The sequence below is a fragment of the Mirounga angustirostris genome, unplaced genomic scaffold, assembly GCF_029215605.1.
Source record: "Mirounga angustirostris isolate CCGP_5_RB_7025 unplaced genomic scaffold, mMirAng1.0.hap1 SCAF_4, whole genome shotgun sequence".
NCBI lineage: Eukaryota > Metazoa > Chordata > Mammalia > Carnivora > Phocidae > Mirounga > Mirounga angustirostris.
The window spans coordinates 44,132,023-44,158,336 of NW_026991712.1; the positions used below are offsets into that span (position 1 = coordinate 44,132,023).

General features: G+C 39.2%; 2 protein-coding genes across 3 annotated transcripts in view; both read right to left on the minus strand.

Annotated features, from left to right (window-relative positions):
- Positions 1 to 10,000, minus strand: part of SLC26A7 (solute carrier family 26 member 7) — a 167,166-nt gene extending 157,166 nt beyond the window's left edge. Inside the window, exon 1 of the mRNA XM_045896251.2 lies at positions 9,900 to 10,000. The gene's annotated coding sequence lies outside the window, so the exon portion shown is untranslated. The remainder of the gene's footprint in view (positions 1 to 9,899) is intronic.
- Positions 1 to 26,314, minus strand: part of LRRC69 (leucine rich repeat containing 69) — a 104,708-nt gene that overhangs the window by 19,836 nt on the left and 58,558 nt on the right. For both annotated transcript variants that reach the window (XM_045896254.2, XM_045896253.2), the window contains one exon: positions 9,900 to 10,001. In XM_045896254.2, coding sequence (XP_045752210.1) covers positions 9,900 to 10,001 — 102 coding nt within the window. The remainder of the gene's footprint in view (positions 1 to 9,899; positions 10,002 to 26,314) is intronic.

Here is a 26,314-nt window from a genome sequence, read left to right on the forward strand (position 1 = left end):
TCCCTCGAACACCCATCAACAGAATGACTAGGAGGAGGAGCCCCCGAAATAGAAAAGACTCAGAGATTATGACTTACGCTGCAGATTTACAAATGGATGCAGATATAACCAAGATGTCGGAGATGGAATTCAGGCTAGCAATCGTGAAGACAATGGCTAGAATGGAGAAATCAATTAATGGCAACATAGAGTCTCTAAGGGCAGAAATGAAAGGTGAATTGGCAGAACTTAAAAATGCTATCAATGAGATCCAATCCAATCTAGATAATCTAACAGCTAGGGTAACTGAGGCAGAAGAGCGAATAAGCGACCTGGAAGACAATATAATAGATAAAAAGGGAAAAGAGGAGGCCAGGGAAAAACAACTCAGAATCCATGAAAATAGAATCAGAGAAATAAGTGACACCATGAAGTGTTCCAATGTCAGAATAATTGGAATCCCAGAGGGAGTGGAGAAAGAGAGAGGACTAGAAGATGTATTTGAGCAAATCGTAGCTGAGAACTTCCCTAATCTGGGGAATGAAACAAAATTTGAGTCCTAGAGGCAGAGAGGACCCCTCCTAAGATCAAGGAAAACAGGCCAACACCCCAGCATGTAATAGTAAAACTTGCAAATCTTAGAACCAAGGAAACCACCTTAAGGGCAGTTAGGGGGAAGAGATTCCTTACGTACAGAGGGAGGAACATCAGAATAATGTCAGACCTATCCAGAGACACCTGGCAAGCCAGAAAGGCCTGGCAAGACATATTCAGGGTACTAAATGAGAAGAATATGCAGCCAAGAATACTTTATCTGGCAAGGCTGTAATTTAGAATGGATGGAGAGATGCAGAGCTTCCACGACCGGCAGAAACTGAAAGAATATGTGACCACTAAGCCAGCCCTGCAAGAAATATTAAGGGGGGTTCTATAAAAGGAGAAAGACCCCAAGAGTGATATACAACAGAAATTTATAGGGACAATCTATAGAAACAACGTCTTCACAGGCAACGATGACAATTAATTCATATCTTTCAATAATCATTCCTATCGTGAATGGCCTAAACGCTCCCATAAAACGGCACAGGGTTGCAGACTGGATAAAAAGACAGGACCCATCCATATGCTGTCTACAAGAGACTCATTTTGAACCTAAAGATACATCCAGACTGAAAGTGAAGGGATGGAGATCCATCTTCCATGGCAACAGACCTCAAAAGAAAGCTGGGGTAGCAATTCTTATATCAAACAAATTAGATTTTAAACTAAAGTCTGTAATTAGAGACACAGAAGGACACTATATCATTTTTAAAGGGTCTATCCAACAAGAAGATCTAACAATTGTAAATATCTATGCCCCCAACATGGGAGCAGCCATCTACATAAGCCAACTGTTAACCAAAATAAAGTCATATTGATAACAATACGTTAATTGTAGGAGACCTCAATACTCCACTCTCAGCAATGGACAGATCATCTAAGCAAAAAATCAACAAGGAAACAAGAGCTTTGAATGATACATTGGACCAGATGGACCTCATAGATATTTACAGAACGTTCCACCCTAAAACAACAGAATACTCATTCTTCTCGAGCGCACATGGAACTTTCTCCAGAATAGACCATATTACTGGGTCACAAATCAGGTCTCAACCAATACCAAAAGACTGAGATTATTCCCTGCATATTCTCAGACCACAATGCTCTAAAACTGGAACTCAATCACAAGAAAAAATTTGGCAGAAATTCAAACACTTGGAAGCTAAAGACCACTCTGCTCAAGAATGTTTGGTTCAACCAGGAAATCAAAGAAGAACTTAAACAATTCATGGAAATCAATGAGAATGAAAACACATCGGTCCAAAACCTATGGGATACTGCAAAGGCGGTCCTAAGGGGGAAATACATAGCCATCCAAGCCTCACTCAAAAAAATAGAAAAATCCCGAATTCACCAACTAACTCTACACCTTAAAGAACTAGAGAAAAAGCAACAAACGATGCCTAAGCCACACATTAGAAGAGAAATAATTAAAATTAGAGCAGAGATCAATGAATTAGAAACCAGAAACACAGTAGATCAGATCAACGAAACTAGAAGTTGGTTCTTTGAAAGAATTAATAAGATCGATAAACCACTGGCCAGACTTATCCAAAAGAAAAGAAAAAGGACCCAAATTAATAAAATTATGAATGAAAGGGGAGAGATCACGACTAACACCAAGGAAATAGAAACAATTATTAGAAATTATTATCAACAACTATAGGCCAATAAACTGAGCAATCTGGATGAAATGGAGGCCTTCCTGGAAACCTATAAGCTGCCAAGACTGAAACAGGAAGAAACTGACAACCTGAATAGGCCAATAACCAGTAACGAGATTGAAGCAGTGATCAAAAACCTCCCCAAAAACAAGAGTCTAGGGCCTGATGGATTCACTGGGGAATTCTACCAAACATTCAAAGAGGATACTGAAGCTGTTTCAAAAAATAGAAACAGAAAGAAAACTTCCAAACTCATTCTATGAAGCCAGCATTACCTTAATTCCCAAAACAGGCAAAGACCCCATCAAAAAGGAGAATTTCAGACCAATATCCCTGATGAATATGGATTCCAAAATCCTCAACAAAATCCTAGCTAATAGGATCCAACAATATCTTGAAAGGATCATCCACCACAACCAAGTGGGATTTATCCCTGGGATGCAAGGGTGGTTCAACATTCGCAAATCAATCAGTGTGATAGAACACATTAGTAAGAGGAGGGAGAAGAACCATATGATCCTCTCAATTGATGCAGAAAAAGCATTTGACAAAATACAATATCCTTTCCTGATTAAAGCTCTCCAGAGTATAGGGATAGAGGGAACATTCCTCAAGTTCATAAAATCCATCTATGAAAAACCCACAGCGAATATCATCCTCAATGGGGAAAAGCTGAGAGCCTTTCCCTTAAGATCAGGAACACATCAAGAATACACACTCTTGCCACTATTGTTCAACATAGTACTAGAAGTCCTAGCAACAGCAATCAGACAACAAAAAGAAATAAAAGGTATTCAAATTGGCAAAGAAGAAGTTGAACTCTCTCTTTTCACAGACAACATGATACTTTATGTGGAAAACACAAAAGACTCCACCCCCAAATTACTAGAACTCATACAGCAATTCAGTAATGTGGCAGGATACAAAATCAATGCACAGAAATCAGTTGCTTTCTTATACACTAATAACGCAACTGTAGAAAGAGAAATTAGAGAAACGATTCCATTTACAATAGCACCAAAAACCATAAGATACCTCGGAATAAATCTAACGAAAGAGGTAAATGATCTATACTCTAGGAACTACAAAACACTCATGAAAGAAATTGAAGAAGACACAAAAAGATGGAAAAACAATTCCATGCTCATGGATCGGAAGAATAAACGTTGTTAAAATGTCTATGCTGCCCAGAGCAAACTATACCTTCAATGCCATCCCGATCAAAATTCCAATGACATTTTTTAAAGTGCTGGAACAAACAATCCTAAAATTTGTATGGAATCAGAAAAGACCCCGAATCGCCAACGAAATGTTGAAAAAGAAAAACAAAGCTGGGGGCATCACGTTGCCCGATTTCAAGCTATATCACAAAGCAGTGATCACCAAGACAGCATGGTACTGGCACAAAAACAGACATACAGACCAATGGAACAGAATAGAGAACCCAGGTATGGACCCTCAACTCTATGGTCAAATAATCTTTGACAAAGCAGGAAAAAAATGCAATGGAAAAAAGACAGTCTCTTCAATAAATGGTGCTGGGAAAACTGGACAGCCACATGCAGAAGAATGAAACTCGACCATTCTCTAACACCATTCACAAAGATAAACTCAAAGTGAATGAAAGACCTCAATGTGAGACAGGAATCCATCAAAATCCTAGAGGAGAACATAGGCAGTAACCTCTTTGACATCGCCCACAGCAACTTCTTTCAAGATACATCTCCAAAAGCTAGTGAAACAAAAGCAAAAATGAACTTTTGGGACTTCATCAAGATAAAAGCCTTCTGCACAGCAAAGGAAACAGTCAACACAACAAAGAGGCAACCCACAGAATGGGAGAAGATATTTGCAAATGACACTACAGATAAAGGGCTGGTATCCAAGATCTGTAAAGAACTTCTCAAACTCAACACTCAAAAAACAAATAATCAAGTCAAAAAGTGGGCAGAAGATATGAAAAGACACTCCTCTGAAGAAGACATACAAATGGTTAACAGACACATGAAAAATGTTCATCATCATTAGCCATCAAGGAAATCCAAATCAAAACCACATTGAGATACCACCTTACACCAGTTAGAATGGCCAAAATCGGGAAAGAAACAACAAATGTTGGAGAGGTTGTGGAGAAAGGGGAACCCTCTTACAAAACCCTCCCACTGTTGGTGGAAATGCAAGTTGGTACAGCCACTTTGGAAAACAGTGTGGAGGTGCCTCAAAAATTTAAAAATAGAGCTACCCTATGACCCAGCAATTGCACTACTGGGTATTTACCCCAAAGACACAGATGTAGTGAAAAGAAGGGCCATATGCACCCCAATGTTCATAGCAGCAATGTCCGCAATAGCCAAACTGTGGAAAGAGCCGAGATGCCATTCAACAGATGAATGGATAAAGAAGATGTGTCCATATATACAATGGAATATTACTCAGCCGTCAGAAAGGATGAATACCCAACTTTTACATCAACATGGATGGGACTGGAGGAGATTATGCTAAGTGAAATAAGTCAAGCAGAGAAAGTCAATTATCATATGGTTTCACTTATTTGTGGAACATAAGGAATAGCATGGAGGATATTAGGAGAAGGAAGGGAAAAATGGGGGGGGAAATGGAGAGGGAGATGAACCATGAGAGACTATGGACTCTGAGAAACAATCTGAGTGTTTTAGAGGGGAGGGGGGAGGGGGGATGGGTTAGCCTGGTGATGGGTATTGAGGAGGGCACGTACTGCATGGAGCATGGAGCACTGGGTGTTATACGAAAACAATGGATCGTGGATCACCACATCAAAAACCAATGATGTATTGTATGGTGACTAACATAACATAATAAAATGTAAAAAAAAAAAAAAAAAGAGGAAATATTCTTAGAGCTAGACAGATAAATAGGTATAAATCCTGGCTCTACAACTTATCAGCGGTGTGACCCTATCTGACCAAGTCCTTATTAACTTCTCTAATCTTGGATACCACACCTGTAAAACAGGGACTTTTTTCTAATACAATCACATAGAATTCAGAGAATTAAATTAACTAACATGGGTAAAAACTCTACTGGTGCAGCATCTACTGGTGCAGTATGCTTTGGTTAATATTTTGTTATAATCTAGTCATAAACATTAAATTTATTTCATAAATCTTTGAGGTGAAGAAAAGTTTTAAAAAATCTTAATCAAGGCATAGCCTAAATCAAAGCTCTACAATTCTTTGACAGATCAAGTAGTTTAAATCAGGGGTACCTGGCTGGCTTAGTTGGTGAAGCATGTGACTCTTGATCTCAGGGTTGTGAGTTAAGTAATCTCTATACTTAAAAAAATAAAAAATCATAAAAAATATTTTTAAAAAATAGTTTATATCAGTAACATTACCCAAATATCCACTAGAAATGACTTTTACTTTAAGTACAAATATGAAATATATAATAAATTTGGCACCTTCCTAAGAAAAAATCTTAGAGATACTTTCAAAAATACCCAAATCATTGGGGCACCTGGGTGGCTCAGTCATTAAGTGTCTGCTTTCGGCTCAGGTCATGATCCCAGGGTCCTGGGATCAAGCCCCACATCGGGCTCCCTGCTCTGCGGAAAGCCTGCTTCTCCCTCTTCCCATCCCCCCTGCTTGTGTTCCCTCTCTCACTGTCTCTGTCTCTCTGTCAAATAAATAAAACCTTTAAAAAAATACCCAAATCATTAATATAAGTAAAAATCATTATTTCTACTAAGTACAAATGACCCTTTGAACAACACGGGTTTGAACTGTGGATCATCTATCAATGGACACTTGGGCTGCTTCCATAATCTGGCTTTTGTAAATAATGCTGCAATAAACAAAGGGGTGCATGTATTTCTTTGATATAGTTTTTTGCATTCTTTGGGTAAATACCCAGTAGTGGAATTACTAGATCATATGGTAATTCTATTTTTAACTTTTGAGGACCCTCCATATTGTTTTCCACAGTGGCTGCACCAGTTTGCACTCCCACCAACAGTGCACAGGGTTCCTTTTTTTCCATATCCTCACCAACACCTGTTGCTTCTTGTGTTTTTTATTTTAGACATTCTGACAGGAGTGAGGGAATATCTCATTGTGGTTTTGGTTTGCATTTCCCTGATGATGAGTGATGTTGAGCATCTTTTCATTTGCCCCTTGGACATCTGTATGTCTTTTGAAAAATCTCTGTTCATATCTTCTGCCCATTTTTAATTGGAGTATTTGTTCCTTCGGTGTTGAGTTGTATAAGTTCTTTATATTTTTTGGATATTAACCACTTATCGGATATATTGTTTGAAAATTTCTTCTCCCATTCACTGGTTGTCTTTTTGTTTCATCGATTGTTTCTTTTACTGCACAGAAGCTTTTTATTTTGATGTAGTCCCAATAGTTTGTTTTTGCTTTTGTTTCCCTTGCCTCAGGAGACTATCTAGAAAAAATGTCAGAGAAATTACTGCCTGTCCTCTCCTCCAGGATTTTTATGACACATGTCTCACATTTAGGTCTTTAATCCATTTTCAGCTTATTTTTATGTGTGGTATAAGAAAGTGGGCCAGTTTCAATCTTTTGCATGTAGCTGTCCACTTTTCCCAACACCATCTGTTAAAGAGACTGTCTTTTTCCCATTATATTCTTGTCTCTTCTGTTGTAGATTAATTGATCCTATAATCATGGGTTTATTTCTGGGCTTTCTATTCTGTTCCATTGATCTATGTGTCTGTTTTTGTGCCAGCACCATACTGTTTTGATTACTACAGCTTTGTAGTGTATCTTGAGGTCTGGAATTGAGGTTCCTCCAGTTTTGTTCTTTTTTAAAATTGCTTTGGCTATTTGGGGTCTTTTGTTGTTTCATACAAATTTTAGGATCATTTGTTCTAGTTCTGTGAAAGACACTGTTGGTATTTTGATGGGGATGCATTAAATCTGTAGATTGTTTTGGGTAGTAAGGCCATTTTAACAATATTTGTTCTCCCAATTCATGAGCATGGACTCTCTTTCCATTTGTTTGTGTCATCTTCAATTTATTTCATTGATGTTTTATAGTTTTCAGAGTACAGGTCTTCACCTTTTAGGTTAAGTTCATTCCTAGGTATTTTATTATTTTTGGTGCAATTATAAATAAAACTGTTTAATTTCCCTTTCTGCTGTTTTGTTATTAGTATACAGAAATGCAACAGATTTCTGTATACTGCTTTTGTATCATGTGAGTTTACTAAATTCATTTATCAGTTACAGTAGTTTTTTATAGTCTCCTGCTCTTACAGGTAGTGGCCTTATGAAGGAGAGGTCCTACAGTGTCCTTTAGTGTAATGTCCCCTGTCCATCAGAATTTGGGGTTTCAGGGATGTCTCCTGTGAGCTGTGTGGGCCCTACTGCTGTGGCTGAGCTGTATTTGTCTCAGTCCAGTTGTCAGCAGTGGCTTACTTTCCCTGTTGTTGGGTTTGGTCCCTCTGTTGTTCATGGGCCAATCTGGGGCTGCCCTGGGCTTGAGTTGGGTCAGACCAAGCATTTGTCAGAGATGCAGTAGCACCACACTGCAGGGCATTCTTCCTGTGTTGTCCCGGGGGCCGGGGGGGGGGGGGGTGGGGGCTGTCACTGATGGGTGGAGTCTGTAGTTAGACCAGATGTTTGCACTCAGCCCACTGCTGGGGCTGCAGTTTAACTGGTATGTGTGGTTATCTTCCAGTCTCCCCAGGACAGGAGTCACTTTGGAATGGTGCTGACCCCTACTGGGGCTGCTTGCACAATACCACACTTGTGGCCTAGCTTTGGACTCTTGTGGGGGGGCAGGATGGAGGGGTCTGCTCAACAGGAGAATGCAAGGGCAGGGCACATAGTGTCAGGAAGTTCTGTGCAGGTCTACTGTGGGAGGGGACCTGTAGCCAATTTGGAAAACTCCTGCAGGGTTGGAGGGAGTGAGGCTGCAGAAGAGGGTGGGTGTGGGGTACACTGTTAGCAAGCTAGGTGGAGTGTTCACACTCTGCTGGTTCCTGCATGTGTTGTGTATCTAGGCTGGGGTGTGGGCCTTCCAGCTCTTTTGTTCTTAGAGAAGTCTCCCAAAGATCCCTGCGCCTCCTGCACAAGTTCTGAGATAATAAGCAAATCTCTCTCCCATACCCCAAGTGTTGTTCAAACTGCTGCTTCTATGCTGTATCACTGGGGCTGTTTGTTACGCTGTCTCTTTAAGGGTGGGAACTCGGTGTTTTATCACCCCCTGGCTCTCCCACAGCCAAGCTGCTGAGTTTTAAAGTTCCAGGTGGTAAGCTCCACTGATTATAAAATCTCACAATGTGCCAAAACAAAACAAAACAAAAGTTTTAAAAACTCATGATATTAAGCCCCTCTGGTTTCCAAAGACAATGAATTTTTTCAATATAGTATAGTACTGTATTTTCTTCTTTATGATTTTCTTAATATTTTCTTTTCTCTAGCTTACTTTATTGTAAGAATACAGTATATAAAACATATGTACATTAACACCTATTTGTTATGTGTTAATATGTTAATCCACTATTTATATTATTGGTAAGGCTTCCAGCAACAGTAGGCTATTAGTAGTTAAGTTTTGGTGGAGTCAAAAGTTATACATGGATTTTCAACTGCATGGGGCTGGCACTCCTAGTCCCTGTGTTGTTCAAGGGTCAACTGTATGTGTGTGTGTGTGTGTGTGTAAAATGTTTGTGCTCCTGGGTCTTTACAGTTTTAAAAAAGAGGAAAGAAATACTGCTCTCTCACTCTGCATCTTCATCCCAGCCACAGGGCAACACTCTTGAATACAAGGGCTCCCAATGAGACCACTGCCACATTGAGTTAACTGCTCATTCAGTCCCCTCCATAAATCAGAACCTCTTCCAGGAAGGGACCACCTCTGTTTCCTTTTCCCTCACCTTCCAGCAGCATCTTTCTGAGACAATGGAGCTTTCTGAAAATGGAATCTGAAGCCCAGCTGCTTAGGTTGGCATCATCATCCCAACACCTACTAGCTCTGTGAACTTGGACAAGTTATTTAACCTATCTGAGTCTCAGTTTATCTATAAAAGGAGGACAATAAGGGTACTACCTTTTTAAGATTATTAGAGGACTAAATTAGTTCATTCCTGTTAAGCACTTAGAACCTGAGAAGTCCAAATGCATGATGGAGATGCATACTCAAATGTGGAAAGATCTACAATCTTTAATTCACCTGTCACCAAAAAACACACAAAGAGAGTCCTCTAATATGCTTTTCTATTCCATCTTTTAATATCATCAATTTGTCTGACTAAAGTCAACATGATTTCTGGATCATATTCTTTCATCCACTAGAAATAGGGACAAGTGAAAATACAATGGAAGAGGCAAAGATCCTGGTAAGAACAAATCAAATACATCTTTATATAATACTGAAAAAATACTTGGAAGGTTAAAGTGAAAACAAATTCCTCTCTTTTCTTTTCATCCAACAAAATGTTTCCATTTCTCCAAATTTGGTCACTCTGGAAATCAGGATTACATTGGATTCTGTAAGCAAGTCAAAGAGATTATGTCTAGGATCCACACTGCCAATGGACTAGGATTGCAGTAATCATTTGCTGGCTTACAAGAATATTTACAGAAAACTCTTTAAAATGTAAATCACAGCTTTCGTTTGAGGACCTGTGTAAATGACATAAGGCTTCACCTGTAGACTCCAGGCGTCCTCCTGTTGTACAGCATTAACTGGCTGCTTCAGGAACAGTGGGTTTCCTTCACAGTAGAATTCCTTCAGCTTCAGATTCTGAAACTTTCAAAACAAAATAAAAACTTCATTGCACGATAAAATAACAAACTTCACTTTTGAGGCTACATCTTATTTAGGACTTACATTCCATGTTAGTATTTTAACAGCAGGACATACTCTAGTTGTTAGAAGCCTAAGAGTCTTCATGCTGGCGTGAATGGCAATGACCTTACAAGTCCCAGGTGGCATCCCCCATACTAGACAACTGCGAAAACTTGTTCAGGATAATGGGATTGATTAGTAATAGAAAAGGGGCCGTTAATTAACCAAATGCTAGGGACATTTTGCAAATAACGTATCTGTTAGAAAACCAAGTATGATGAAAAATAACATTCTAATATACACCAGAATCCATGTCTCAAAGACTGTGAACCATGATCCATTTATATTCAGTGAAAAAGGTAAGAGAAACAAAGGAAAATCAAAATGTTCTCACTATAACCTATTGTGCACAGTGAAAATAAAAAAAGGAGAACAGATTTCACAAGGATATTTAATCTTCTATGAAGGAACCCTAAATTCAATTGTCTGCCATTTAAGTCTACCATTTTAGTAGAAAAATAAGGGATTCGCTCATATTAATAGCATGCCTTGCTTCCCAGGAACCTGTGTGTTTTCAAAGTTAAATTCATTTAGAGAATTACTTTTCTGAGCCTCAGTTTCAGCTGTGAAATGGAAAAAATAAGACCCATCTTCAGTGGTGCACTGGTAAAACAGTTCTCTGGAAATAAAACATTTTTAAAAGCCCTGAACTGTGGCATGTTTTGATTCGTTGGTGTAAATACTGCTACCACGGCTGATTCCAGTCACCAAACACAGAGTTGGGAAGAGATGTGGAAAATTGGTTCCTGTGAGCCAGGATGAGCCGGCATCATCACACTTATGGAAGAATTAGATATTTCCCTGATTTCAGCTTAGGGTTTGAAACATAGCAAACATGCAACAAATTAAAATAATTGATTTAAAACACCTTTCCAGGTCATCATGTCACTAGACATTTTGAAATAAAATACAGGGCTCAAGGCCATGTTGGAATCACCTTGCCTCCTGGTCTCACAACAGACATTCTGACTTTCCTAAGGCAGTTTCCTATGTTGTCTACCATCAGGAAGCAAACTAGAGAGCTGAATCCAGTGGTAGCCCCAAGTCAGTGCTGGATGTGCTGAAATCAAGAAAGCACTCCCAGCATATCATTTTTTCCTTTCTGTCCTAAAGAACACTCCATAATTTATATCAAAACTCATAGCCCTTTTTCAAACAGATACAAACTTGAATACCTTGCTATATGTGAGTATCGTTAACATATATGAACCTCATTTCAAATTTGACCATGGTTCAAAGGGCACACATTTCTCTTTAGGGGTCATCCTTCTCTTCCTTTGAATCCTATCACTACCCTTCCATCATACGTAGTAATGAGTGACTCAGTTTGCTAACTGGCTACACAAAATATTTCAGAAAGAAGTTATCCTCATGAAAGGACATTAATTAATGAAATTCACTAGCATGTGCTTCGAGCAGGTAAGTTTCAATAACCTGAAGTCACACAATCTCTCAATGTCCACTCTGAATATTCCCCAGAACAACATTTTTTTCATACCCTCTCTCTATGTGCACTACTGGGTTTCCGGTCAGCCTTGCTTCTTACTAGGACAATATTTTTGGTCATTGTCGTCACCCCAGTAGCACAATTAGCTACGTTCTCTTCTATTTAATAAAATGTTGTTACAGCCTTTCAGAGTCTTTGCACCTGCCTACTCAAACAAGAGTTTTGAGTTTTATCTCAAGTGGAACAAATCTGCCCCACTCCCATAATAGATATTTTTGGTTGTCATAAATGGGGGCGGGGGAGTATTACTGATATCTAAATAGTAAAGAGCAGGAATGCTGCTAAACATCCTACGATACACAGGATAGCCCCCACAAAGAATTATCAGATGCAAAATAGTGTTCAAGTTGGAAAACTCTGATATAGAGGGGAAAAAATCATAAACATTCACTGATCTGTCGTATCTGGAGAGGGGATTCGCAGCTTCAGGGAAATGAAGGTTAAAATGAGGGGTTTTATTTTTTTAAGATGAAGATCACGTGAGCACAAAGAAGGTAAGTGCCAATACAGAGATTAATAGAAAGGAGATAAAAGGATAATTGAAATAGTAATGATCAGGTGAACACAAATGACCTTTGAATACTAACATCTTTGAATTACTTCCTCTTTCTGTGGCCAGAAGAAAGGAAGTGTAAATGCAGGCAGGGATATGTCTGAAGGTGTGAGCTTGGATCACTGAAGAAGTCAGACATGTTCCCTTCAATTCTGTCTCTAAAATAGAGAGTAAGACCATCTGTCAACTGAATTGTGAAGCAAGGCGTCACTGTGGAAGGAGGCAGGAAGAAGGAGGTGAAAGTTTGGAATGTACTACAGATTTTTGAAGAGAAACCTGGCCAGAGACAAGCAAAAATATCATACAGAGGTGCTGAGGGACCTACTGGAATCCACACATTTGTGGTGATCCATGTCTACACACTGTGTGCTTCCATTTAGCACCCAGCGTCCCAGATCCAACACTGAGAGTCTGCAGAATGGATACATCAGATAGCAAGGGAATGGGTGCACTGCATGTACTAAAAAGTAAATGCTTTGGGCTTTATGGTCTAAGCTAGATAGAAAAAGAAATAATAGTACAAAGTTTTGACGGACCAGGTACTAAAAGGAGAAATAAAGGGATATGAATTGTCACTGACCTAAAAGATACGGCTGTAAAGCAATAGGGAACTGGAAAACAGGAGGAACCAGTGCTCAGACTGCCATACTAGATTTTCATTCTTCTAACTTAGAGCAGGTGAAAATGATGGTAAAATCCAGACATGAACGTGGAGGCGGTTTGCTGAAGTGCAGACTGGGAAAGCTCATTAAAATCAAGGATTTCAAGGAACTTTGTGCTGAAGTTGTTTGTATCAACCACTTTTACAAATGAACTTCCTGAGTAATGCTCTCAAATATCTGGCTATCTATGGAACATCTCCAGCTGGAATCCCACAGTCACCATAAATTCCAACATTTGAAACTAAACTCATGTTTCCTCTACATTTTCCTCCTTCCTTTGCCTCATCACCGACATCAAATCTCTTTCCATGTTCTGTCAATTCTACGTTCTTAAAATTTCTGGAATCTATCCTTTTTTTTTTTTAAGGTTTACTTATTTATTTGAGAGAGAATGAGAGAGAAAGCACGAGAGCAAGGGCAGAGGGAGAGAGAGAAACTTTAGCAGGCTCCATGTTTGGCACAGAGCCCAAAGCAGGGCTCGATCTCACCACCCTGAGATCATGACCTGAGCCAGAACCAAGAGTTGGACACTCAACCGACTGTACCACCCAGGCGCCCCTGGAATCTCTCCTTTATTTCCATCCTGCTCTCCCACCCACCTCCTCACTACCTCTGCAGAATCTCCTCCTACTCCCAACCCCAGCCACTAACCCTCTGCCTTGATTAAGGCCCTCACCTTATATGAATTATTACAACAGTACTCAAATTAGTCTCCATGCAAACTTCTGCTGCCAAAGTTGTCTTTTAAAATGAGAATCTGATCATAATACAATCCTGCTTAACACTTTTCAGTGTTCTCTTTTGTCCACAGAATAAACTCAAAAGCCCTAGTATATCATAATTGGGTTTTCTCGGCCAGTTTCTCCAACCCTATATCCTGGTAAGCCCAACCTTCACCCTTATACGCCAGTCATCCTAAGTTACTTAGGGGTCTCACAAGAGGCCTGTGTCTTATCTCACAGTTATTACTCATGCTGTGCCTTCTACTCACCCCATTCCTGGATCACCTCTTCTTCAAGATGAAATATTACCCACCTAAGCTTCTCCGGCTTCTACCAAATGTTTCCGTGTCTATTCCTTGGGCCTTATATATAATACTATGAAACAATCATTGAAAAGTCTATCTTCATCTCTCAGGCTTTGGTCTCTTTAAGAACCACATCTTAAGTGCCTATGTAATGCAACCTCTAAATTCAGTACTTAGAACACAGCTGATGCCCAGTAAATAACTGGTAAATTAACAAATGTCTTCTCAGAAACCCCAGGCACACACAGCTCTCCCTAAGAACTCAAAATTTTCAAAGGCCTTTTTCTCCAGAGGTGGTCAATTGTAACTGTTCCTCCAAAGCCCCAGGCCTCAGGAACAATGTATAAATTCAGCAAGTCCTTCTGTTGCTTCAGACTAAAGTAATAAGGGAGATCAGAAGGGTCTGGTTTAGCAAGAACATTGTTAAAGTAAACAAGAAAAAAGGAGGATGAGATTTCATATTGACTAAAATACAACTGATAAGTAGGCTAACAGCAAATTACCATGGACTCTTCGGACCATCCCAAAGCTCATGGGTTCCTGTTAGCAAGAATTAGAATTTCTAAATAAGCTAAAGCCCAACTTGTAAAGAGGATAAGATCTTAAGTGTGGGGCTATGGCATTCAAAAAATATATGAACAATTCTAAAAAGGACAGAAATAAGATATGTAACCAATGAGAAATTTAAGAAAATATACGATAAACTTCATATCTAATCAGAATTGTATAATGAGTAGGCTGATGATAACATCTGAACATAAGAAAGCCAAAAACTCTATTCTGGGAGTGGTAGTGGAAATAGGCATAAAGTGACCTAAAGTCAGGATCCTTCAGTATCAGTTGGATACTTGTCCCTAAAGAAGACCCTTAGAAGGAGTTGAAGAATGGAGGCCAAGAGAAAACTAGAGGAAAGGAGATTACTAAACTCTCCGGCTCTAAACACACACACACCCCTTCCTCAATTCTGGCCAGGGAGAAGTGGCCAAAGCCCCAAGCCCAGGCCCCTTCCTGCCTTCAATACACTGGGCCTTAACCTGATGGGACAATGATTCTAGCATCCTCTTCAGGCCTCTTGATTTAAACATCACTGTAGGGCGCCTGGGTGGCTCAGTCGTTAAGCGTCTGCCTTCGGCTCAGGTCATGATCCCAGGGTCCTGGGATCGAGTCCCACATCGGGCTCCCTGCTCCGCGGGGAGCCTGCTTCTCCCTCTCCTGCCCCCCCTGCTTGTGTTCCTGTTCTCGCTGTCTCTCTCTGTCATATAAATAAATAAAATCTTTAAAAAATAAAAAATAAAAAAAAATAAACATCACTGTAAAAAGAACAACTGGTCTACAAGGGCTTGTTTGTCTCTCCTCACGGTCCCCACCCCACCCCTAGTTTAGACCCCACTTCTGTCTTCGAACCACCTGAGAACCAGCAGAGGAAGAGGCTTCTCTTTCCACAGGCCCTGAGTGCTCCATCCTCAACAGTGTGATCGCCTTACAATGTAAATTATCCAGTGGTTCTCATCTCACTCCCCACACTGGCCGATAGGACTCTTATGATTGGACCCTGCACTATCTTTGATCCCATCTTTGACCCCTAGCCCTCACTCTCACTTTCTCTAACCCAATCTCCATTCTGGCAACATTGGCTTTCTTTCCACACAATCTTCACCTCAGATCATATGCACTTCCCACTTTTTAGCGCTCTGCTCTCAGATTTGTCCATACCATTAAAATTCAGAAAAAAATGTAATCTTACATTTAGCCATTTGAGAAGGAAAATCCTGATGACCCATGGATTCGAAATCCAGACAAGTTTTCATTAACATGCAAAAACAATGGAAAGACTTCTACATGTATGAGCTAATTACCTTAACCAAAGAAAATTTCTCAAGATACAAAGCAGCTGAAAGAGAGTAACAAAAACAAAGAATTTGGGGAATACATTTATTTTGCCAACCAAAATGCAAAAAATAAAAATTAGGAGGTGGGTGAGGAGATGGGAAAAATAGATAAAGGGGATTAAGAGTCCACTTACGATGATGAGCACTGAGTAATGTACAGAAATGCTGAATCATTATATTGTACACCTAAAACTAAGATAACACTGTATGTTAATTATACGTCGGTAAAAATAAATAAAGTACCTTCTTAGAAACATCTAAAGAAAAAAATTATAAAAATAAAAATAAACATCAGAACATCCACTGCCCAATGTAAACAAGATTAGGGCAATCTGCTTATAAACAAATTTGCAATGTATCAAAAAGCCTGAAAGTCATTCTTTCTCTTTGTTAATTCTACTTGAAGGAATTCGCCCAAAATAAATATTTGAAATAGGAACAAATATTTATGCACAAAATGTGTTTCTCAGAATTACTTAAAATTTTAAAAGATTCTCCTATATTAAAAAAAATGTCTGGTAAATTATATGACATACCTGAACCCTCTGTCCTCTGTCTTTTCACTACCTGTGTTTAAGAAAACCTAACCCTGGGTCATCCCTGCCATCAGTTTTCCCTGTCTCTGCACTCAAGCAAATAAGTCCCATTTGCAGAATCACACTGCAGGGTAGACAGGAACCACAGTGACCACCTTCCAAAATGCCCTCAGGGGTTGCCAGAAATTCTTCTCTACTCAGCATGCTAGCCAACATTAACTCAGCTTTTTCTTTGCTGTCCTATCATTCTTTGCCCAACCATGAAATAGTTCTCCACAGAGCCCACCACATTCTCTTTTTACTTTATTTTCTTTTCCCTAGGCAATTTTACCCACTTCCACAATTTCAATTAAATCTCTAAGCCAATGACTCTGATTCCACATCTGATAGCCAATTGCTTACTCAAAATCTTCACTTTCGTGTCTTAAATACAAGTCAAACTCACTATGTCCAAGATTGAACTCATGATCTGCTCTCCTAAGGTTGGTCTTTTCCCAGCATTTTCTATCCTAGACCACAGAAAGCTTATAACTCATCACCATTTCCAAATTTACCTCTTAAATGTCTCTTGAATCTGTTCAAGTCTTTCCACTCCTACTGCTACCACCTTAGACCAAGTTACCATAATTTTTTACTTGGCTTCAGTAAGAGTCTACCTGAAGTGTACCCAACATTCCCTCTGGTCTCCTCCGATAGGTCTTCCACCATTCAGACAAAATGATCTTTTCAAAATGCAAATCTGATTATATCACCCCCTGCCTAAAATCCTTTGAAATTTGTGTTGCCTTTCAAATAAAGATAAAAATCCTTACACATACCCTATATTCTTTGGCCGTGGTCTCTTCCCATCCAATCTCTGAGCTCCAGCTACACTAAATTATTTCCAGTTCCCTGAACATCCATGTTTCTTCCCAAGCCCTTTCCACATGCTGTTTACTCTGTCTGAAATGTGTCTTTTCCTTTCACCTAAATGATTCCTACTTATTCTTCAGCTCTCAGTTTATGTTACTTCCTCCTGGAAGCCTTCCCTAACCTACCTGTTGACTACTGCTCTCTCTCTCATAGATCAGGGATTCTCCCTTTTAGTGGATGGATTTCAGTTTGTAATTATATATTCATAATGTTAATTAGATGATCAATATGTTTTCCCACTATACCACAGCTGTAAGAGAGCAGAGACCCCATCTGGTTCCTCACCAATATATCCCCAATTCCTAGTGCAAGACTCAGTATATAACATGCATGGGTCTAGGAAGACAGACTTGGTAATCAAATTGCCTTGTTTAAATTTCAGCTCCATTAAACATATACTAGGACCACCAAGCTTTTCCTACTCTGCTGATGCTGCTCCAACCCCCACTTTCCACCACTACCCAGGGACCCTGCCACCTATAGATTTTACATGGTATGATTCTACTACTTGGACACTTAAACAGGGGCTTGACTCCTGAGCCAAAGAAAGCTAATCATAGGCCTGATCCAATCATATGCGATCCAACAGACTTGCCTAATCATATACTCTTTTGGGAATTTAAACCGAGAAACATGGAAATAATTTGCAACTGAGTTCTGGAAGCTGGAATAAAACAGCTATTATGTCAAGTTTGTGCAAACTCCACAGTACGTTATATGTATGCTGATCTTATAGGAGACCAGAAACAAGGTATAAACAGAGCAACGTTTGGAATATGGCTACATTATAACAACATATCAACATTATATCAACAAGTGTGATGACCTAACAATTCATCCTCATGCTGCTGAAGATCCCAGCAGCAACCTGAACCGAGAACACTCTCTCCAATCCTCTGAGCTCTGCCCAACCTTACCGTAGCTCCTGCTTGAATCCCCGTGAGATTCTCCTTACTCTTCCCTATGTAACTTTAGTTAAATTCTATTTATGTTGCAACCAAAGAGCCAAAAGAAATCATGCACGCCAATTTCAACATGTCATAGAATTCTTTTGTCCCACCTTCAGCAGATAAACAATTCTCTCCACTGTTTCTAAATTACTCCAACTAACCTTCCTGGGTGCTTTTCTTCGAACCCTTCTTTACAAAACATAAAAATCTACTCCTCCCTTCTCTCAAACTATTTAAGACTTTCAAATACTCACTCTTTAGAAACAGTTTCAGGCTTCTGAAAGCAAATTATGTAATAATTAGTACCTCTCCACTGGATAGGGAAGCCATATACCTTATGATATTCTTTCATCCATATTTCTAAACCTCACAGATCTGGTTACAGATAAAAAGCAGTCATCAGCAGTAACCAAACTATAAAAGGCACTTTCCTTGGGGAATAACAAAGAAATCAAAGTCCCCAACCTCTGCCTTGGGATAGTCTACAATTTAAACTAAAGAATTACATATTAAAATTTATTCAGACCAGGCAACAATTCAGAGTAGTGAACCAGAAGAAAGATATTCAAAGATTTTATGAAAGCTGTTTATGGTTTAAAAACCAACTGTGAGATATTCGGTCTTCCATTTTTTTTATTCTGACAGGAAATTAAAATTTTAGTGGCCAGATTCATGATGAGAAATGCAGAAAGAATGCCAGTTTGTAGCTTCTGCCTTGGTTTTCATGCAAGTCCCAATGTGGTTTTAAATAAAGCATCTAAAGGTAAAACACCTTTAATTCCACTCCACATATCTTTGTTGTCCTTTACTCAAATTAGATATCAATGTTTCAAGAATTCTTGAATGCTTTTCTTTACCTTCCCTTAAGTCACTGTTATTTTAACTAAAACACCCTTTCTTTTAAGCTTTTCCTATAACTAAATCTATACTTAGTTGCAAAACAGAGAAAGCATGGTCTTAAAGGCTGGGGACTGGGATCAAATCCATTTCCTCCACACAATCTCTTTACACAAGTCATTTAAAGTATCTGAGCCTGTTCTTCATGTATAATTATAACAATAACTATCTTACTAATTGTGAAGGTCAAACGAGGAAGTATAAAGTATGTGGTAAACTTTGAAGCATTCTAGAAAAATTAGGTACTACACCAACATGTAGTCCGTTGTCTACAATAGGCAAGTTACATTTATTGTTCTTCTGGCTTGTTAAGATCAGCCATTATTTTGTCTTCCTTTTCTTCCCCCAATACTTTGCTTCATTTAAGTGCTACCAGACAAGGGTAAAGGCATTTCCGCATGCTGCAAATGTATTAGCAAACTGATATAAGTACTTCTGGTTTCAAGATGGTAAAACTAAGCACAATCAGCAATATCCCTCTCCCATGACAAATCCTAGAAATGACACAAAGATACCTTTTAAAATAAAAAATAGCCACTTAAAAACAGGAATAGAAATTCTCACAGGAACAGAAACTATAAACAGTTATCATCTGAAGAAAGAAGTATCAACCCAGGATGCAATGGAAGCCCAGGGGGAAATTTCTACACACAAAAAAAAATGGAATGGAGGGACAGTACACAGAGGCAGTAGAGGTCTCCAGAAAAGAACAGGTAGTGAAACAACAGACAGGAGGATTACCATACTAAGAAGCTGGCAGATACCATGGATTCATCCACCCATTCTTATCACACGGCCACACTCCACCTCCCACCTCCATACCTCCTTTCCCTAAATCCCACACACCTATAGCTTAATAGGAGCAGTGCTTTGAATAGAGAGAGGTGAGAGGGACCCTGAGTGGCTGGCAACACCGGGGAAGAATGAGCAGCTATCAGAATGCATTATGCCTGCTGGAATATATTCTCAACCATTTCTCTACTGTCACTGACCAACACAAACTCCTGTAAGAACTTTATCTTCTCCCATAAAGTGAATGGCAAAGACAGCTGCCAGCTTTCAGGAAATCTCAAGGGTCTCAAATTCAAAAATAAGATGAAAGCTTAAAAATAAAATGACCTGAAAATCACTGAGTGTCAATACCATTAGAAATAATAGAGGCAAGAACTTATGTCAGAAGAAACAGAGCTAATAGGACAGGACTCTATAATTAGTATAATTAATATTTTTAAAGAGATATGTGAAATACTGCCTAGGTAAAGCAAGAATAAGAACCAGTTTTAAAACTTGAAAATGTCAAGCTTTCTGAAGCAAAATTTGACAACATTTATCAAAGCAGTAAAAGTATGCATAATTTGGATCTAGCAATTACATTTCAATGAATCTTTCCTGAGGGAGTAACTAACGGTATGTACAAAGATTAGTTACAATGACATTCACTGAAGCATTTTAATTGTGGCAAGAAGTTTGAAATCTCCTACATGTCAAAAAACAGGAGACTGCTTAAATATAAACAATATCAATATGATGCACCCACCCACTAGAAATAGAGAAGTAGCATCGAATGACTGTCATACACCTGAAACTAATGTAACATTGTACACCTAAAGTTAATGTCAACTATAACTTTTTAAAAGTTAGCACAAATTGACCTAGATAAAAGAATATTCAATAATTAAGTCAAATTTCCACAATAACTCTAGATACCCAATGGGGGGGGGAAGAAGAAAGAACTAGGAAAATACTTCAAGCAATGGGGAAATGTTCACAATAGAAGTTGAAAAGGCATATTATAAAACATGTATGTAAGAATAATACACTAATATGTACAAGTAATACTAATAATACTAACACATTAGCATGTATGAATATTCCTTTTTTTTTTTACAAAAATCTATATCTGCACATATACACATGCATTCATAGACCTTAAAAAAAAAAACCTGGAAGAATAGGAAAAAAATAAACCAACATGTTAAGGTATGAGCATTCCCCCCTCCCCCAGCCTAGCATGCTTAGATTGTGGGTAATTTTGCTTTTTTTCTTTTTGTTTATCTCTATTTTCCAAATAATTCACAGTGAAAACAAATTCCCAATTTTTTTTCCCAAAATGATCAAACTCACATCACCCTCTGATTTCTGATCTGCAAACTTTCAGAAGATGCATTTGGGAATGGCAACAGGATATAGACTCTTTCTGTACTGGGTTGAAAGACTGAAAATACAGCTTCCCAAAGTGGATAAAATTTTCCCAGGACTAAAAGTATTTCAAGGATTTCAAGCAAGCTATCTCAACATCTGTGCTGATTCTAAGATTCTCTCAGAAGTCTGAAAATTCTCCCACATATCTGGCCCATGAGGTATAAAAGGAAGACTGTAAGAAATATTTTTTCAAATTCTGTGCTGGTTCGGCTCATGCATTTCAATAGTGAGGGCTGATATGATCCTCAAGGAAATGAAAATTGGTTAATGGAGGAGGCAAAACAATCTTAGATATTATTACAATGGCTCGTGGCCCTCCAAAACTCAATCCTACCTGACAATATAAACATATGTACAGTTTCTCTCCAGTGCTAAAATGTAATGAGGTGGGGGACAAGTTATTAGGGGAAAAAATGTCTAAAAAGCTTCTGGTGTCTAAAAAGCTTCTGGTGGAAGGGGGACAATAATGAAAAAAAGTTGAGAAACACTGGTTCAGCTACAGGAACTTAAAACCCAAATTCTTTTTTTCATATATCCTCTCTTGGTTAGGCTGCTTAGAGCATTCACTACTGTTATTTATTTTTCATTACACATGTTCACACATACATGTTCACATGTTCCTTTGCTTTAGAAAACTCAATCAACTGACTCTTCAACAATTTGCTCGTATACTGAAGTTTGTAGGCAAAAAGAAGAATACTCATAAAAATGCTAGATTTTTTCTAAGCATTGTGTTGCTTTCTGTTTTCAAATATAAGTGTTGGAAGCTTTGAAGAAGTATCTCCTGACAACTATTAACATTAGTTAATAATAAAAGTTTTTCCAGAAACCCCACCCAAAAGATTTCCATTTATTTTTCTCTGGCCAGAACTGTGACACATGGTCACTCCCTGCAAAAGTAGTTCAAGAGAAGAGGGTTTGAGATGGAGCCTTCAACCAGCTTCCCAGCAGCACCTGCCACATGGATTCTTCTATATCATTCCAGTCTCTCTGATCACATGTCAGCTGCACTTAGAGTAGGAGACCCTCTTTTATGCTGATTTGTTCTTGCAGTGGTGTAAGCACTGAGAATAGAGCAGTGCACAAAAAAATAATCCGTAAAATCTCCCCTTCTGGGCTTATAATGCCCTGTGTGCTTTCTTCATGAACTACCTAAAATTATATTTTTTGTGTATTTGCTTATTATGTCTTCCCCTCTAGAATATAAGATTCAAGAGGGTACAGAGTTTATTTTATTCGCCTCTGTATCCAGAATGCCTAGAACAATAGTTCCTGGCATATAAAAGATATGTAAATATATATTTAATAAATGAATTAATAGTAAGGAAATGAGGCTAAAGGAATTGAAGGATCTCTACCCAAGAATAGACAGCTTGTAAATAACAAAGCTAATATATTAAGAATCTCTGGCACAAAAGAAAGACATATAATCTCTTTAAATTCTATACCAGTGGTGCCAAGATTTACTGCCATTGATTTGCTGACTGGTACCAGATCAGGAAAGCCAAATATGAGCATCAATGTTCAACCTGGCTTCCAGTGATATCATGTTGGGAACCTGATACAGGCTGTGGGAGCATTTACCCCACAGAACTTGGTGGATGCCACAAAGAGAGCTAGTTGTCAAACATTTAACACCACTGGTTATCTCCTTCCCATCTCACTTCCTTGTCTATTCATGCTGAAAACACTTACATGAGTTACCCAGACTTCTCTCCCTAGGGGCTGTCCTTATTTTGCTGTTTCTGTGGGACTCTGAGTCTTCAGCATGGTGCCCTCCTCTTGCTTTCTCCACTTTCCAAATCTCTAAATTTTTGAACAAGGATCATATGTAGCTCAACAAGGGTGGGGCAAACCAGTAACTAAAAATTGTGGCTATTCAGCAGGCAAGATCACCAGGGTGTAGGTGGAGAAAAGAGAACAGCAGAATTTATAACCAGCTCTGTGTCTATGAAAATGGGCAGGGGCAGAGCTTTTATTGAAAGACAGCGCCTGGTTGGCAGTCCTGGGCTTACTCCAAAGACGCATAAATCCTCTTGTTCTTTTTATATGAGGACAGTTAGTGCTGGACTGACTCTACTTATTCCCCAGGGGACATTCAGTGGAATGTACTCCAAAACACTGAATACCTGAATAAAAATTACATGGAAGCGCTGTAAAATAATTTCATAAAATGGCCTCTTCCATATTAAATGCAAGCTACATGCTTGTTTCACTTTATTTTGTTCTTGCTTTACACAGTGTATATTTGATCCATAAGCATACATTATAACTGCTCTTCCTGCCATAAAGTTGAAAAAATTGCTAGCATTAATTAGATTTCTAACAATACCCCCTCAGGTACGCATAGGTTATATATTTTTTCCATTTAGTATTCCCCCATCCCCCTCCCCACATTCATTCTCTCATTGTCTGGGTCAGATTGCGCAGGGGGCACGTAGATCTGTAAGGGATAACCTAGGACAAAAGTAGGGGAGGAAGCAGCAATGACATCTGGCATCACATCTCTAAAGCCTTCACATCATGGTGGCAATCCACCACCACTGTCATAGTGTGGGCAGGGGCACATGCTTGTGCTTTGCTGGTGAAAAGCAAAGACAGGAGTCAGGACTAATGTAATATATAAAGCACTAACTAGGTTTCTGACGTCTTACACTTGCCAGCTCAGTCAGTTATCACAGCAGCCAGCATTATTTGTATTATTAAAAGCAAAATGTTTATACTCTAAAACAAAGAACTGTAACATCAAGTGTCCCCACAGTGACACACTCAACCTTCCTCAATGTCACCTACTGTCTCCCCACCTGTGAGTGGGTTCCCTGGTAACCACTGCACCGCTTAGCTGCCTTAAGCCTTCTACAAATCCAGTGTCTTCGGTCTGGAATTATTGTCTTGATTTATAGCTCTGCTTTCTCTTTAGTCTACCCTCCTAGGAAGTCACATCTGCAGTTTCTTTGATAGTTCCCCCCCTTTAATCCAGGAATGCCAGCAACAGACTCGCCCACATGGTATCTAAAAATATATTCCAGGGCACCTGGGTGGCTCAGATGGTTAAGTGTCTGCCTTGGCTCAGGTCATGATCCCAGCGTCCTGGGATCAAGCCCCACATCGGGCTCCTGGCTCAGTGGGGAGCCTGCTTCTCCCTCTCCCTCTGCTCTCCCCCTGCTCATGCTCTCTCTCTGTATCTCTGTGTCTCAAATGAATAAATAAAATCTTAAAATATATATATAAATAAATAAATAAAAATATGCTCCAACCCCAGTATGTTTTCTTTCCCTCAATAGTAAGGTTAGAGGTTCCTTTTGTAGAGGGACTTCAGATGTTACCAATTGTTCCTCCTAATTACTAGACACAAAAAGCAAGAGCTTGCAGAGTTAATTGCTAATCTCCACTCCTCATCTCAGATGAAACTATGCTTTTACTTCTCCTAAAGAACACATTTCCAGGGGTCTTGACTTGAATTTTCTAAAGTTAGCCAGAGCCTATAGGAGTATAGCAGGCTACGCAGCATGGGTAGAGGGTTCAGAGGTCAATCCTTTCTCTGGCTAGTACAACTCAGCCACGCCTTCCACAAAAATCAAAAGAATATACAATCTTGACAAATAGAAGCCATCTATGATAATCAAGCATGGTATATTTATATAAATTACTACCAGTAATTAAGAATATTTGGACTTTGAAGTGGCCTAGGTTTGAATTTCAGCTCTGTTATAGGTGCATTAATCTCTTTCCACAGCCTCAGTTTTCTCATCTGTAAAATGGGAATTGCAACAGTACCCAACTCACAGACCTATAATGAGGATTAAATAAGATGATGTTTCTAAAGTGCTTAACACAAAACCAAACACACAGTTTTCAAAGAATATTATTCATCACATTTTATTTTTACATAGTAACTTTTATATATCTTCCTTAGCATACATAATACTGTTTCCAGCAAGCATCTGTGACCCAGGTAGACAAAACCCTTACTAACAATATAACAATACATTCACAAATGGAAGAGCATCCCTCCTATGATGGCCTTTGCCAACCCCTGCTGGTTCTTCCCCTCAGACTCTATCTAGTCCAGGGAAGTTTCTTGCCAGAACTTCCTAAAGGGAAGCTGCCCTGGTACTAAGAAAAGAAAGAACCATTTCCTGGGCCGAGTTCCCTGACACCTCGGGGTAGTTGTCTTCTTGATACACAAGTGTATCAAGAAGTGTATCCCCCTCGGGGCGCCTGGGTGGCTCAGTCGTTAAGCGTCTGCCTTCGGCTCAGGTCATGATCCCAGGGTTCTGGGATCGAGCCCCACATCGGGCTCCCTGCTCAGCGGGGAGCCTGCTTCTCCCTCTCCCACTCCCCCTGCTTGTGTTCCCTCTCTCACTGTGTCTCTGTCAAAATAAATAAATAAAATCTTTAAAAAAAAAAAAAAAGTGTATCCCCCTCATTATGTTCCAGAACCTTGAGTCTTTACTGTCACTAATCACTATACATACCTATCTCCCCATTGTATCTTCTCTGCACGCTATTGTGATTTTTTGCATATGGGCACTTAGAGGGAAAAAAAAGTGAGAGAGAAAACTAACATTTATACAGTGAGTAGTTTTCTATAAATTTATTTGATCCTTACCTCATAAAAGTCTTATAAATAATGAGAAAAGTGACCCCCTTCCCTCCTACCCTCACTGCTGATTATAAATAAAATGTTAAATGCCCTGTAACTTAATATAGGGAACTTTGGAAGTCTCCTGGGATACCTACTCAGCCAGGGCTTAGGTTTTTATTTTTGTTTTGGTTTGTATTTTAATATATTACCAATTATCTTCCAAGAACTTCAGGTGGCTTATGATAGAAGACTTATAAATTGTGGCAAATAAAATTAGAGTTCAAAAATATGAAAAAGATGAGGATTCTCAAACTAATTTCTCAGGGGTACCTGGCTGGCTCAGTCAGTAGAGCGCGCAACTCTTGATCTCGGGGTCATGGGATAAAAGCTTACATTACCATCTGCCAAGCACTCCTCTAGGCACTAAGAACATAGTAATGGGGTTATCTGCTGGCTCACCTCCTGGGTGTACAGCAACAGGCCTACCACAC